Genomic DNA, 16,749 nt, shown 5'->3' on the forward strand with positions numbered 1-16,749 from the left:
CATCTGGATGAAAGCTTAGAAGCAGGCTTAAAACTCATATTTTAAATCTCCTTGTAGATGATATGATAAGTTAAATAATGGTATCATTACTTGGTTTTTATATTTATGATTTCCAAATTAAAATTACTTGATAATAAAAGATTGAACACCAAAACCAAACATCAAAATCGAATTTTAAACATGGTATTTTTTTCTGTGTAATCTGAGGATCAATTTTCGGCTAGCAGCCAATGAACTTACATTCTTGTAGCTCTGATCGCAGAACACATCCAGCTTCTTCTTCTGATCCTCGAGCAACTGAAGGCTCTGTGGGAAAGTGAAGTTTTTTGGCCGCTCTTCGGATCGTTTGTGTTATTATAATCCACTCACCCTTAGCTCCTTTTCGGTATTCTCGGGCGTGGCCTTTTTCTTGCGCTGCTTCTTCATCGTGGAGACCGCCTTCTGGTAGCTCTCCATTCGCACCTTGTGCTGCTGCAGGAACTTCTTCTGCTCATGCTGCACCACCTTCGTGTCCTTCTCCAGATTTGTCTCCAATGGCACCAGAAGATCCACGTAGAAGGCTTTTAGCTAGAATACAATAAGTTGGTTGTAAGTTAGTGGTTCTCTAAATGGTAATCCCCCATATTACTTACTATATTCATCTGCTGTTCCTGAATCTCCTTGTTGACATTCACAACGCTCATCAAAGCCGAACCTAAACGGAATGGAAGATAGTTAAGATCAAATGTGGTTTTTGTGGGGGCTTTGGGGTCTCGAGTGGGTCTTACCAATATCGCCCGTTCCGCTTTGCTGGGCGTTCATCGCAATCTTGGCCAATGCTTCATTGAATAGACGCGAGGCGGTTGCGGCACCTGTTGCATGAAATGGCACGGAATGCATTGCAAATTAGTTAACAGTACCCACTTGCAGCAGTCGATTATGGTGTTACCATACCAGGGGTATCTGTACATATACCACATGGCACTCGAACTCACCGTGCAACGCCTTGAGGTAACTTTTGCCCGCCGCGATTAGTTGCCTGGCACCCGGATTGAATCTATCGAGTATGTTCTGCAAGTGAGGAGATCGATGGTGTCGTTAGCTCTGGTACTCATATACGATATAGTAGCTTATCATACGATGTGGTTAATTAAGTGTAATTTACGGACCAGCATGCACCAACATTTCAATTTCATTAGGCATAAACATTCCCCCCCCCTCAAAGTTGGTAATGGTTTTCCCCGTTTTGCCGCGGGCAGTAAAAGTCTGGTTGTATAAGTTGATTTGAGACAATGTTGTGGTCAGGCAGCGACACCATTAGTTCCGTGTTTCCAACTGAACATATTCGTAATGCTAATTGCTCATTTAGTAATCTCTCATCTATGATTTAGTAGCGGTGAATGTAAATGAAAGTTATCTGGCTTATCAGCAAACATGGCTTGTAAATGCATTTTCAGCACTAGCGGTTCTTTTGCTAGGAAAGCTGATAGTACTTGGTGAATTGGCAGCCGAATAAATCTATTATTTCAAGGCATAGAATTGCATAGCAATTTAATTTACATTCTGGAAACGTGATCCATATTAACCAGTTCTCCAAGCATTATATCACCTATCCTAGCATTGTTAAACCTGTTCGGTTAACGTAGTGCGCAAAAATAAAGTTGGAATTTATAGGTTGCATTTTTTACTGCCGGTAGTAAAATTTTTACTTAACAACAAATGAGAAAGACTTCCATTCAGTTTTATGGTTTATTACTTAACCCGTTTTAGACTAGATGAAAACTTGATTAGATTTAACTGGATCTAACCTAGTTTTCCATTGAGAATTTTAAGACTCATCGCCAAGTAACAGATAAAAGATAAACTAAAATATGTTATAAGAGTCGTATGAAAATTAAAAGGCATAAGGAATAAGAAAATTTCATTTTTCATCGAACACTTATGATCATCAATCATCGATAAACTTGAACCCCCTGATATTTCTTTGGCCTTAGGTTATTTATCATCCACAGAACTCGCCCCTAAGCAAATCTAATTAAATACGAATTACACCATCTGGAAATGAGTCATACATATTATCAATCAATTGATCTCAGGTGGAGGGCCTCGGAAAATGCAAAATGATGAACAGCAAAGCGACAATTAATTAACAACTTGGCACATGAGTACAGATTTGCATACACTTCGGGACCGGGCTTTGAGATGAGATGCATTACGGCGGGATGACGTGAACGGATAGTCATGTGGAAGGGAGGCTGACATCACCGCGGTGTTGACACCATAAAACACCATAAATAACGACAAAGAAACACTTTGGTCCTGGGCCTGGCCCAAAGTTGAGTTGTCGACCAGACAATGCCGAACACTTAACACGCAAGCCCAAATAAACTCAAACGCCGAAAAAAATTTGAATTCTTTTTGGCCACAAAGCGTTTGCATTGTTCCAAAGCCGCACTTTTTAAATATTCGTTAGAAACTATGCGATATTTCGGGTAAGTATAATTGATTGTTGTTCTGGTGATTGAAGAGAAATACGTACCAATCACTTCCGTCCTCCATTATAAAAAGCCTGGCACTCAAGTCGCACTACCGAATTATTTGGCCCCCAAGTAATTAGCAACAAAATGTCAAAAACCCATATGTAAACAACGCATTCTGTGCGGAACAGTTCGCTTCGTTTGTGCCACGGGTTATTGCCAAATGTTTACGCCTCGACATATTTGCTTTTCTAAATTTATTGGCTACAAATGTGGCAGCAAGGCGTGGGAATGAATCGAGCTCAGATACTTAGATACGTAGATACTTAGATACTCAGATACTTGGAAACTCAACCACAAGGTCGTCTCCGTTTAACGATTCAACTTGCCCGAGTGTTTGCTTTTATGATCTACTAGCTGGCTGATTTAGCTCAAAACTGCACTCAAAGATACAGATACATGTGCTGTAAGGAAAACCTGCAGTTCGGTGTATCTTCTAATGTTTATTTTACCCAAGTGTACTTGACTCTGCTGACCTCAGCGTAGATTATTTAATTTTGATACAGATACTTTAATAACACGTACAGATAGCCAAGTGACTTCGTGGACTCAAGTGCGTTTTCGAAGACCTTTGGGGCTCAACGTTTATGGGTTTATCAATGTTAATTGTTTCGTTTCCCAACGCTTTGCGGTAAACACATTTTGTGGTTAATGCAATCAATGTTTTCGGATTGAGCTCTGAGTATCTACTTGGGATTTACCTTAGGGCTCGTAAAATAATTATACCCTTGGGAGTAATTATTATGACAGATTATAAAATCAGTGAACAAAGCAAAGTAGTCAAAGGCAAAACTGTTATAAGAAAATTTTAACACGATCATTAACAAAGCTAAATTTTTTTATAATTTCGATTTTTCGACATATTTTTAATTTGGTAGCTTTTTGAAAAAAATTTAAATCCCATTTAATAAAATTTAAGCCCCCTATTGCTCGCAATTAAAAAACAAAAGTACATACATATCAGGTTTCCTTTAAGTGCGATGGCTATCTGTTCGTGTAATTGGCCTAACTGCTTAACAAATTCCCGCTCGTTCGATCCAGCAATTAACATTTCTCCTTGCTCACCCACTCTTGGTATTAAAGCTGACGCAATCGCTTATCACGCCCGCGAATCTGCGACCCACCGACAACACTTAACCCAAAATAAATTGAGGTAGTCTTGCCCAGTACCCAGTACTCAGTACTCAGTACCCAGATCCCAATCCCCAGTTGAAAACCCAGGCCCAAATCCAACTGACTTGGTCTCTAATCGTCGCTTAACATAAATCGCCACCACTGAGCGCCACACATGTATAATTTTCTTTTAATTAAAACAGAGACTAAATGCAAAGCATAACATGAAAGCCTCCCCTTTACTTAAAAAGCCAACCACGCGGAATGTTGGGCGGTACACAGAGAAGAAAATTACTTAGCACTTGTGTTAATTTTTTTTAATTTTTTAATATTGTTGATATCCGTTCTAATTTGTTTTTGGAATAAACTAGTTAAGGGTAAAATTCCAAAAATATTAAAAAACATATATCAAAAGTATTGGGATTTTTAATATGTTTTAGACTTACGTGTATAAAGATATCTTGAGAAATATAGGTACATTCATAACCCTTGTACATACATACAACAAATTAAGTTAAGTAATTACGTTTTTTTTTACCCAAAAACTACACCTATGTATACTGAACGTGTGGCGGCAGATAACTAACAGATCTTTTGAGGATAAACGCTTGGTTGGAGGTTATCGACTGCTGATTTAAAAAATAATTAAATCGTGACATACTGATAATAGTTATTTGGAGGGCATCTCTAGAGTTATACTATTATGTTGACTAAAATACAACAATGGTTATAATTGATTGTCTTAAATCGTTAAATATTTATGGAATACCATCTAAAATGTTATTATATTGTTTTACAATATGTTATATTTTTTCCGGTGTCGCGTTGCTAGTGTGGATCAGGGAAATGAGGTGGCTTTTGGAGAGCCTCTTGCGGGTTAGGCCATAATTCAGCGACGCCAGCGAGCGACACACCCACTTCAGAGCATGCGAGAATGCAGCACCGGCCCAGGCAACAACAGTAAACCGCAATTATGCCAATTAGAAACCAACAAATGCAAAAAGCAACACGCAACAGGTTTGCCAGCAACAATTCAACGGAGTCGGCAACCCAAGTCAACTGTTGACAAAACCTCAACGAAGGCGTCAAGGCGCAACCAGTCACGCCTTACTTTCAGGGGTCGGGGTTCAGGGGGACATGGGAGTGGTGAGGCCCCCCTTTCCAAGACCCCAACTCTCTGACAGATGAACGCAAAGTGCGTGAAAAATGCTAAACGTAAATAATTCTCGCTTGCGTGACTTCTTCCCAGGCACTTGGAAAAAAAGCTGAAATTAAATTGTAATTTTGTCTAAGCGAAGACCAGATGTCCTTGGTGATAGGGATATATATGGGATCAGGACACGGAAAGTTGTTAGACTTTAACGATGGGCGAAATATGTGGGCTCTACCTTTTCACTAATGGTTTAAGGTAAAGGCAAGTTACGTTGGCATAAGTTGGTTTTGAAAAATAACTCAATTTGGCTCACAGAGTTTTAAAGGATTTATTAAAATCTGCTAAGGATTTTATATTATTTGGTAAAAATTAAGAAAGGGGAATATTTTATATTACTGATGTTTTAAAGCTCATATAAATTCAATTATTCACATTCGTTCAGTAATTTATGAATACGTTATGTACACATAAAAATCTTATCTTTTATACATAGAGCGTCAGGAATGTAAAAGTTTGACCTCTAGGCTAGAAATCTTTTACAGAGTTTATCTCGAAATGGTGTTATATAGATAATTTATTAATTTTTAAGCTTAAATATTTAAAAGATACAAAACTGAGGATAGTAGCACATTAAACAAATTTCATCTAATATACAAATTTATTAATTCCGATCAAAGTAGTATTCTTAATAATATCAGAAAAGGTCCTTATCACCACCAAAAACATTTAAATAAATATTATTTAATAGTTTAGAAAAAGCGGCGCAATCCCTTCAGTTAGGGTAAACGAGAAATGGACCCACTGGGATTGGTAGGGCTTCTCGCCGGCGAGTCGGACGTTAACCCAGTTCCATTTGCCATGGTCATACCCCTGCCCATGCCCATCCGAGCCCCGTCCCCCGGATCCAATCCCCTCAATCCAACCCAGACGATGTGACATCGTTCCGAGTGGCGTCGGCCCCTCTAATGCAGCAGCAGCCTTAGAAATGCCTTTCAAACATGGCAATCAGCTGCAGTCCTCAGTGCCCAAGACCATTTTCCATTTCCCAGTTTGCAGTTTGCAATTTGCAGTTCTTTGGTCCGAGGTGCACACTTGCCGCCTCTTTTCACAGCTCCAATCCAAACCCCCGGACCGTCTGCGATTTTAATTTATTTCTGCATTTCTTGCCGGAGCTTCGGCACATCGGACACCTTCGTCCCACTACATGTACTATGTGTATCTATGTATCTGCGCCACGCTGGGTGCCAAACTCTTGAGGGGCTTCACCTCCTTCCCGCCAGCCTGTCTTCTTCGGTCTTTACTTTTTTGCCCCCAGCAGGTTGGCTTTTGTGTGGTCAGCTGGATGTCATTCTGATCGGATCACCGGCATCGGCCTCTCACGGCGGCTTCAGTTTCGATTTATGTTGCGGAGAATGTGCCATAAATCTAAGCGAATGACAAACAATCCGGAGGCATTCATCGCCACCGTCATTTCGCTGGCAGCTGTTTGAATGAAATGCGTTTTTAACATCGACTTGACGGCCCAACTTGCGGTTTTATTCACTCGAAAAAATAATATGGATTCACTTGAGGGGAGAACGAATTGTTGATTGGGGAATTTCGAGGGGTTCTGTGTGTGGGATAAATTCATGGGCAATAAACCTAAAATTACCAAAATGACTCACAAACACAACAGAAAATAACTTTGACTAATATTACTTACATTTTTTTGCTTAAAGCTTTGTATTTGCATCTTCAGAAGAATCATAAGAAACGTTTTGCTTTTAAATAGGGAAAGTGAAAGCGAGTAATGCAATCATCTCTTGAGTACATCTCTCAACCAACTTTACTCGTTTGCCATTCAAGATTTATGGCTGAATGGAGTACAAGATTTATTACGGGTGCGGGCAAAAAATTCAGCGATTTTCATAAATTACAACGAAGTTGGTAAATTATATAAGCATTTAAATACACAAGGGATCTAAATTAATCATTTTTAACATGAAAAATCCATCGAAAATAACAATAAATTATGACCAGAGCCCAAAACATATAATTTAGAGGTTTTGTAAAAAGGTATAAATATATATTTCAAGTGTACGAGATAATTTATTGAAAATTCGCCAAAATCAATCACTTAGCTAATGACCAGTGAAATCGAACATTCCTGCTCTATTTGCATACCCGCATATGTGGAAACCCTCTTAAAACATTTAAGTGTGCCAATTTTAGAAAGGCCAAGTTGCGCCTCTAAATAAAGACAAGCAAAAGCGGTCTGCTAATGAGTTTAGAATAGCCAGCCGAAAACCGAATGCTATAGAATTAATTAAAACCCGTTTAAGAACCTGCACGGACCAAGCCAGAAGTTAATTCACACAGTCCCAGACAGAAAAACCAAGCCACTCTATTATGCGAACCCAGGCCAAATAAATGCAGTAAAACAATAAAACCTGTAAAAGTCGTATGTTGATATAATAAATCGATTGATAGACCAGTTCAGCCAGAGCAGTCAAGCAAATTGCGCATAAATCAACGGGAATTAAGTCATAATCTGGTGTGTGTGTTGGGGAAGTAGATTCAGTTGATTGATGCACGACCACTGAGATTCCAATTCGAATTCCCATTTTTTCCTGCCATTGACAGCCAGCGAGTTCGTTTCCTGAGTCTTTCGTTTGCACTCGGGCTTGTCAAGTGGCCACTAATTAAAACAGCCGGCACGGCAGCACCTATTTATTCGATTTACATTACACGGCTGCGACGACGACAATAACAGTGCGAAAAATAAAAGAAAAACCCAGGCGGGAAAAATGCAAATGGTGGTCGCGAAAATGCAGCCATGTGCAACAACCAAGGAAGCGGCCCAAAAACAAAATTTCCGCAACTTCAAGCGGCAGAAACCGCAGCAGAAATGGCAGCAGCAACGGCAACAACAAGTTTTCCCAAAACAAAAAAAAATTCACCAAGTTACATAATGAAATAGATGCGCGAAATGTGCAATACCCATCAACTTGGGGCAGATGCAACCGCTGCAAAGGAAAAAAAAAGAGAAGCCGAAACTTGCCAAACTCTCGAGGCGGAGTCGTCGCGTCTGTCGTCGACTTGGGAGGATTTTGGAGTTCCAGGCGATCCGCAAACAAACAAATCAAACCTCCAATTGAGCTCGTTTGCTCGGCTGGGATATACGGGTTTCTCAGAGGCGATGTATATGTGGCCAAAAAGTATGCCGAAAGATACAACACAGCCACCGTGTGTCGTGACCAAATTTGGCTACGAATTTACAGCAGCCCAGCCGACAAGAAAAAATTCACTTTCAAATGCTGCCTGCCATTTTTATCTACAAATATTTATGGTTCTCCGTTTCTGGTTATGATTTAAACACTCCTTAAGAGTGGTAGTTAAAGCTTAAGGTTGTTAGCATATCTAGTTATTTTATTTCACTAACTGATATTTAAGAAATTTAAGATTTAAAATACAATGTTATTTAAAAAAAACCGGCTTAGCATTTAAATGTATGTTTTCATTCTAGCTGGCATTATTGGCTTTTATGTTTATAATATTCTTCACTTTGCAAGTTCTCATTATCTTCCTTATTTGAACAAACGAATACTTCAAATATACGTTAATTAGATACTCTAACTAATTATAAAAAACCTGTCAGTAAAAAGTTTATGAACCAAAACTAAAGTACTTTAACATTTTAATAACTATAATTGCACACACTCTAAATAAACTTTTAATATCTATAAATATAAATTCGGCAAATTTCAAGGGTATCCAAAGTAAACTTTCAAGTCACGGTTTTTTGTTTTCATTTTATAGATTAATGTGGCTTGCTTTCATTTGCAGCCGCTTTTGGAGATCGCGTGTGGCGATAAATTTTAGTCTACAAAAAGAAAACGTTTAAGTTATAAATTGTTTTCCAAAAGGGTAAACATCGCTATGAGCCTTACGGTGAATTAGTCTCAAGTGGCTAATAGAAATGGCCTTCATGTAATAGTTACGTTGCTATTTAGGTGTCAGTGGGATTACATAAGTTTTGATTCGACCCTCAAATAAATGAAAAGATGATAGGTATGTAATTGGGGTTCGTATTAAAGATTCTTATGAAACGATTGAATTTGTAATACCAGAGATGTTGTAAGACAGTCGTAGACAAGACCAAATATATAATAGACTGTGATGGTAATTTGCTATATTTATTTTATTTTCAATTTAAACATTTTTGATTTAACCATTTCCAAATCGAAAACTTCGTAATAATATTTTTAATATATGTAATAATGTTTGTGACCCCTAGAATGCCTATATATTATCCATAGCATCCATTTTTATCAGCAATTACCAATTTATAGAATGGTTTAATTAATAAAACAAACACAAAATGTTGTAATAATAATATTTTATAAGATCTTTTATAATGCTTGTGACCCTCTAGAATGCCCACATTTTCCGTAGCATCCAGTTTTTTTTATCAATTAACCACTCATACAGTGTTTTAATTAACAAAACAAATACAAAATGATGTAATAATGAAGAAAAGGCTTACTCTGTACACGCCGTCGACGAGTTTGGTAACTTCCTCGGCCTCCATGGTTGCTGCACTTATTCGCCGGGCCCTCCTGTCGATGGATGTGAAGTGGACTCAAGTAGCCAAAAGCCCCGGGCTACTGATCGATAATGATGAATTGAGCGCCCGAAAATGGAAAACCGAAACCCGAAAATCACTTGCAGCCCAAGAAATTCACTTTCAACTGCAGCGCCCAAAGGCCGCCGATGGATTTCGATTCAGATTGAGACAAAGTCGCGGACTGCACTCGATTTTCACTTTCTAAAGTGGCACACACGGGGAGACTGAGGCACCGAAAAAAGACTGAAGACTGTAGACTGTAGACTGGAGACGGAGACCCGAAAGTGGCAATACGTTGAACCGGGCCGAAAGACTCGAATTTGGAGTAAACTTGTAACTTTGACTTTCGTTGCAGAATCTTGGAAATCTCGTTTCTGTCGTGACTTTCTTTTTGGCGGGCAGACGAGTATTCGAAACACCAACCGCACCACGTAACGCGATCCGGGCAAATGAAATGCCAGCCAAGAGTTTTGAGTCTTGAGTTTGTTTGTTTCTATTTCTGTTTCTGTTTCGGTCTCTCGACGGGTTTCTTGGGTCTTCGGGTCGTATTTGTTGTTTGCCCACTAACTTATCAACAACTTGTGGCTTCGGCACGTGATGGAGTTGTTCGTGGATCTGGAAAGAGAGAATAGGAATATTGGTCAGTCAGCTGGCAGAGAAAACCCCTGATATCGGATGAGCAGAAATGCTAGGCAACCGGCAATATTTAATCGATACTCGCTAAGGACTTTTCACAGGTAAAGAAGTTGCAGCTTGGCAAAATATATAAAACTTACTAAATCTTTACCACTTAATAGCATTAATTGAACGGAGGTAAGTTAGTTTCTATTAATTTAAATTTAAATATTTAATGATCCTGTGGTGAAAGAAAATATATGTTTTGTATTGGAACAGAAAGGTAGTTTAATATTTCCGTAACCCTAAATGAAACTAAAGTTTACTTACTGGACTATTAATAATTCAAATTATAATACAGAGAAGGGAAGATTAATATTTTGGGAACCCTATATAAAACGTAGATTAACTTTCTGTACTATTAGTTATTTGAAATTAAGTGAAATGGAATGCCGAATCCCACATTTCATATTGTTTTATGAGCACTTTTGTTCCAAAAGAAACATATATTTCTTTACATATATTTCCAAGAAATCGATTAAACAGTTATTTAAATAGGCATCAGACTTCAGGATGAGCAAACTAGACGACCTCCTGGGCAAAAAGAAGACGGTGGTCCCCGTTCTGGACCTCAGTCGCAGCAACATCCAGACCGTCGAGGAGTTCAAGCGGCTGCTGGAGAAGGTGCCCGACTACAAGATGCGGCCGGTGAAGGTGCGCGCCGAGGAGATAAAGATCCGGGAGAAGGACTACGCCTTCAAGATGCCCAAGAAGGAGATGCGCAAACTGCTGAGGGCCAACGGGGAACGGGAGGCGATGTACACCTATGCGGATCCCGTGCCCAGTGAAATGAAGGACGTGGTGCTGATGGAACTGTGCGCCGTGCCCATCGACTGGAAGATGCTGACCACCTTGAGGCCCAAGAACAAGCAGGAGGAGGAGTACTTCAGCCGGATGGTCGAGATGGGAAAGCTGGAACTGAAAACGGAGGCCAGGGATCGCAGGGAGTTTGCCCTAAACAACTGTGTCAAGAAGATCAAGAATAAATCGGGCATTGTGGAAACTAGACTGATGACCTGCGAGTCCTGCGGCGAGGAAATGTGTTGTGGTAATGTGCATATAAATATTCGTAATCCCAACTTAGCTAATGCATTTCATATAGGCAAGACTTGTGGCGACTTCAACTATGACCTTTACATTCGGGTCGAGGCCAGGGTGGTTAAACCCAAACCGGCCGTATTGTCCTCCAACAAGGCCAAATTAAATGGCCGCAAGAAGTCATCGGTGGGCGGAACCAAAATCAAAGTCAAAAAGTCCTCAAACAAAAGCAACTAAATGGAGAAAATGATTTATAAACATTCCTAAAACCTACTTAGCTTTTGTATCCATATTTATTTGCTACTACACTAATATATTTAACATATCTATCTCAAAACACAAAAAATACATTTATGGAATTTATTGATTCATGAGACTCGCATAATTGCTACTGGAAATTTTATTTATTAACATATTCAGTCATGTGTAGCATTTGATAAAGTTGCTAATTACTTAATAATATTAATGACTTTTGTAAACCAAAGGTGTTAAATGAAAAGAGCCGAGACTTGATTAAAAACGAAGCCTTAAGCCTTAAAACTTGGGCATTTGTTTATTATTATTAATATTTTATTTACCACCAATAAATCTTTAGAAAGCATTGTAAACTAATATAAATCATCATGTATTCAATGATTGCATTCAAATATTTTAAACATGCCTTAAAATATTTTGGCAGATTTTATGTATTTTTTGGTTTTCTTTGTCCGACACAAAAAATTCCACTTAACATCAACACTGTTGGGAAAAAGCTTGAAAAAATGTTGTAAACTAGTAAAGTAGTGACCACTGCTCAAATGCAAAATAGTAGAAATCTCTGTCGATCTTTTAAACGCTCAACAAGCGACACTCGAGTGTTTTTGCCGGTCGGCGGCAGTAGCAGCATAAAACTCAAAATGAAATGGCTAAAATATTTAAATTGCCACAGAGCAACACAACCAAAATGGCCATTAAGACAAAGTCAACAAGGTAACAGGGGTTCTGTGCTCGGTGGTCTGGAGAGTCTTGGCTATCGTTCCCCAGAGAGTACACTGAGCAGAAAAATGTGCAACTTTAAATATGTATTATTTTCAGATCATTGAAAAATCATTGAATGACAGAGTTTTGTGTTCAATGACTATCAGGTATTAGCTAAATTAATTGAACAGCAATATTATTTATTAAGCAATTTTGGTTTCTTCCAATGATTAAATGATTAAAGCATGTTTATAACTGATACGGTCCCTGAAAAATACTCTCGTCGAGAAAAAAGAGCGAGAAATCGCATAAAATTGATACTAATTTTCATCAAAATGATCATCATATCCCATCTATTTTTTTCTCAGTGTGGTCTGTAAGGAGCTGGAGGCGACTTCGATGCGTTGGCGACATCGCTCCAGTGGCAAGCAGCCACTTACGGCCCACGAATCACTGGTCCGCGCTTGTGCAACAATTTGTGCAAGTCTCCGCTCTTGGCTAGAATTCAATGGCCGTGTCTCAGAGCCTGTCTCCGATTCTCCAGTTCTCCGCTGCCACAGGCCCCCGATCCCCGAATTCTTCTCGATCCGGGGAGCTGCACAGCTTTTGATTACTAATGAGCCGAGTTCGCTTTTGAGCTCTGTCAGCTCTACGGCCCCAGCTCTGATTTATGCGGTTTATTTATGGAAATATCTATTCGCGTAGAAATTGAAAATATACTTTGAATATCAAATTTATAGCCTGCCGGCACAGCCGGGGGCCGAGGCAAAGCTTTGGTCGGAATCTTAATTTGAATTTGATTTTCTTACAACGAAGCTGGCACCTAATTGAAGATTACTTGGGTAAATGGAGTATGTCAAGTCTAATAAGGAATTTTAAAGTTTGAGAAACGTATTTAAATTTGATCTTCCATGTTCTTAAAAATCAATTATAAGGCTCACAAAATATTATCATATTTTTTGGGATTACCCTGGATTGTAAAAAAAACATTGATAAAAACCCTAGATGTTCAAAAAGTATCAAGCCTCTTGACTCTAACTACTTTCGTTTACTTTTTCACCTATCTCATCATAAGATTTCTTTGCATTACTTTGCATTGTTGTGTGGGTCTTGATTACAACTTCAAAGATATAATTGTAATAATTTCAAACTAAATCTCTCTCTTCCTCATCTCGATGCCCTTCCCTCATTGTTTCTGTTCATAGAGGCACTCGTATACCGCATCTCACTTCGTATATCAGCTCAGATTGTTGACTTTTACCAACTTAATTGTGGAATCGAGTGTGACACACCATATAAGCCGAATTCTGTTATTGTTACCATTGCTACCATTGAACTGCCGTGGAACAGGCAGCCAGCATCAATATGTCAGCACTTCGCCGCGGGTGACTTTCGTATCTTGGGGTCTTTCACCTGGCCAAAAGACGTGCCAAGTCGATTACGTAGGCACACGCGTCTTTAACTCCGATCTCTGTAACTGATCGGAAGATTTCCAACATAAACACGGCCGTATGAAAATGAAAACATGCCTCAAACAAAACGCATTTAAATCTTACGAAATGCTCGATGTCGCATCGCTATATATTTATGCAGATGCAAGATAAACACATTCCAGATAAGCTGGCAGAGTGAGAGTGTCGGAAAGAAAGTTAGTTTTTACATTTTTTCGTTAGGCTTTCGTATACGTGATGTCTGGCAGGGCCACGCCCCCCAGCCTTCATTAGAATTCCGAGCTGCCCGCCTACGAAAGACTTAGGCAACGAACTTCGCAGCTGCATTCTTTTTATGCAAGGTTAGCATCGTCACTGCGGTCAGCCGGGGAACCCGATATCACAGCACCGTGGACGACGGCTTAATTATGCATCTGCCATGAAAATGTATGCAAAAACAGCGCTTGTCTATTAAGAACAAGGCCAAAACGGCCGGCCAACTAACCTAACCCGAGAAAATCGAAATTGACATTGCTTAGCTAAGACCCCGCTGTATGATTATTGGCTTTTAATTGCTGGCTTAACTTTGGTTTTTTTGTTTTTTAAACAATAACTTGGTTAGTTACATATATGAAAGAATGTAAAAAACAAATCAAACTTAACTTAGGGCCAATTTCTCAATGTCTTTTTAAGGTTCTAGTGGATTATCTTTAAATAAAGTTAGCACAACGTTTAGTTCTACGGAAAAACAAATTAGTTTTCTCAACGTTATTTTAATTTTACGAATATTAAAATGTTTTTTTGGCAAGCCTAAAAAAGAAGTTCGAAAGATTTAACTAGGACATTACCTCTAGTTAAGAGTTTTCAGATAAATAAAAACGTAATATTGAAAAAATGATACAAGACATTAAGAAATCAAAATGCAGAGGGTAAGTTATGACTTTAAAAAAAATCGTTTTACATTTTTAATGGTTAGCCTCGGTAATAAAATAGAATATTTTTTTATGTAAGACATAAGCCCATAATAACTTTGTTCATTTGTGTGGACAGTCCTCTCACCAAGTCCGAGTGCATCCTCCCATCCATCGGATGGCTCAAATCACTTGGAAAAACTTTCGCCGAATCGAAGAGCTGATGAGCAGTCAACGACCATTTCCCTGACAGTCGAAATACATGCGAATAATCGGGTAAACAACTTTAAGCAGCATGTCCAACATCAGTTAAGCCGGAGAAGAAGATTGGTGCGCGAAGCACTATTATCAAATGCTCATCATCAACATTTGCTGCCTGCTGCGGCTGAGATCTCGACGTGACGATCAAATTGCAGCACATGTGAATACACGTGTGTTGAACACTTGGACAAAGGTGAACCGAAGATGTTTTTGCCGGGGCTGTTGTGAAAATAAAATTAAACTAAAGGCCGAAGACAATGCACTGGGCGAAGGGTCTTGCAGATGCAAGCGCTCGTATCTGAGCGCTAAATTGCCGCCAGATACATTTGCAAATGAGTCTTAGACACAGCACACAATAACATTGTTCAGCCATACCATACCATACAATACCATACTATGTATACCATACCATACCATACCAAAACCTCATTTTCTGCCCCTCAGCTGCCATGCAAATTGAGAGACGAGGCCTGTTCGTTCAGTCAAATTGGCAGTGAAAGTAAAAGTTTAAGTTATTTTTGCTCTCTGGGCTGTCGAACCAAGACCAACAACGTACCAAATCCGAGACCGTAGCCAAGCGATTCGAACGCACAGGAGAAGCTGACGACTGGCAGCCAACTCGACTGACACTTGCCACAAAGAGATGAAGTCCAGGTTTTACCGAGCCCTGAACTAAGCCACCCCAAATACCCCTACTACTGCCCCTTCACCTGGCCTCACCCGAAAACCATTGGCTTTTTGCAATTAACCTTTAACCATTAAATATTTCAACAAGTTTTTTTAATAAAGAAAGCCGGACCGTTTTATGGTAGTAGTAGCATATGGTACTTATAAATGAAAAGGATCCAAGTTTATTCAAGTAATATATAATGATAAAGTAATAAACACTTAATACCAAGGAAACAAAATCTTTAAGCTTTTATGAAATTAGACCTCGTTATAGGGATCAGCTTCCTGAATCGTAAATTCTAGAGAAACTAGAAGTGCGAGTAAATTTATAAAGAAAGTTTCGAAAGTTTTGCAAACCCTCAATAAATGTTAATGAATTTATGCATTAATCATCAGCTATCTGGCCTTAGAAGATCCTCGTTTAGCGGAAATTACTTCTCCTCGGTCTCACTTTGCCGTTCCATTAACCCACTGAGCTCTGCGTCTCTGTGAGATTCCATCGGCTGGAGGCTGATCGCCGGACACACCCAACTTGGGCCTCCACCTCCCATCCCCCACAGATCTTCTTGGCCGAACGATCGTGACTTCATTTAGCAGTACTGCTCACGTACTGGGATCTCCTGTTTATTGCCATTGCTGGCGGGAAAAAAGAAGCTCTCCCCATCATAAATTAGGTGCAGATGGAATCTCAAAGTGCCGACTCTAGTTTGTCTTTGGTTTTTCTCTGGGAGCGTTAATGGCAATGCCTATATCTCTGAACAGGAACTGTCTGTACGATCTACACCCACATCAAAGTAAATGAGGGAAAATTCCAAAGAAAATCGTACGATTTTGTGATGTTGATCAACATAAAAAGATTAAAGATGCGAGAACGAGGGGCGATTATCTAAGGGGTAAATAATATCGGTAAGGAATTATTTATAGTCTATAATTGCATTAGGTCTACGACTAATTTTAGAGCTTCTTAAGCCTAATCTATTAAAAAACCATAATTTTTGATTATTAATCTAACAATAATCATTAAGATGTTCTAATATTAGTCAAAAATTGCATAAGGCTAACAAGTAATATTAAGAATTCCTAAAAATATGCAGAGATTCCTAAATCTAAGATATTAATCATAAAATAAGAGCAGTCACTGAAGTTATTTTAAAATTTAAGCATTTTAAAATTTATTTTTAATTTATAAAAAGAACCACCAAAAATATATTAAAAGCGGAACTAACCGCGATAAGTACTTCCCCACGTGCTCCAAGTAAATGCAACCAAAGTTGATTGATTCCCAGGCACTTGTCATGGGGTTTTCTTGGCTTGAGCAGCGGATCAGTAGCCGAAACCATAGCTCATTTGTCCGCCCACTAACCAATCACCGAAATAGAGATACTCGGAGTCGCGGGGTCCTAAGACCCGTAGAAACCGA

At 39.0% G+C, this 16,749-nt stretch overlaps 2 protein-coding genes across 7 annotated transcripts in view; one reads left to right on the forward strand and one right to left on the reverse strand.

Moving 5' to 3' along the window:
* LOC119555312 (brain-specific angiogenesis inhibitor 1-associated protein 2) overlaps window positions 1–16,749 on the reverse strand; it is a 32,926-nt gene that overhangs the window by 5,070 nt on the left and 11,107 nt on the right. For all 6 annotated transcript variants that reach the window (XR_005219882.1, XR_005219881.1, XM_037866635.1 and 3 more), the window contains exons 2-7: window positions 9,308–10,003; window positions 975–1,050; window positions 768–851; window positions 633–694; window positions 370–567; window positions 241–306 (exon numbers count right to left, since the gene is read on the reverse strand). Coding sequence is in view for 4 of the 6 variants with exons in the window: in XM_037866635.1 (XP_037722563.1) it covers window positions 241–306; window positions 370–567; window positions 633–694; window positions 768–851; window positions 975–1,050; window positions 9,308–9,352 (531 nt within the window). In the remaining 2 variants the exon portion in view is untranslated. The remainder of the gene's footprint in view (window positions 1–240; window positions 307–369; window positions 568–632; window positions 695–767; window positions 852–974; window positions 1,051–9,307; window positions 10,004–16,749) is intronic.
* LOC119555316 lies at window positions 10,154–11,338 on the forward strand. The gene is made up of 3 exons (XM_037866640.1): window positions 10,154–10,201; window positions 10,562–11,111; window positions 11,166–11,338. The coding sequence occupies exons 2-3, from the start codon at window positions 10,577–10,579 to the stop codon at window positions 11,336–11,338; spliced, it is 708 nt and encodes a 235-aa protein (XP_037722568.1). The 5' UTR covers window positions 10,154–10,201; window positions 10,562–10,576.

The sequence above is a fragment of the Drosophila subpulchrella genome, chromosome 3L (genome assembly GCF_014743375.2).
Source record: "Drosophila subpulchrella strain 33 F10 #4 breed RU33 chromosome 3L, RU_Dsub_v1.1 Primary Assembly, whole genome shotgun sequence".
Classification (NCBI taxonomy): domain Eukaryota; kingdom Metazoa; phylum Arthropoda; class Insecta; order Diptera; family Drosophilidae; genus Drosophila; species Drosophila subpulchrella.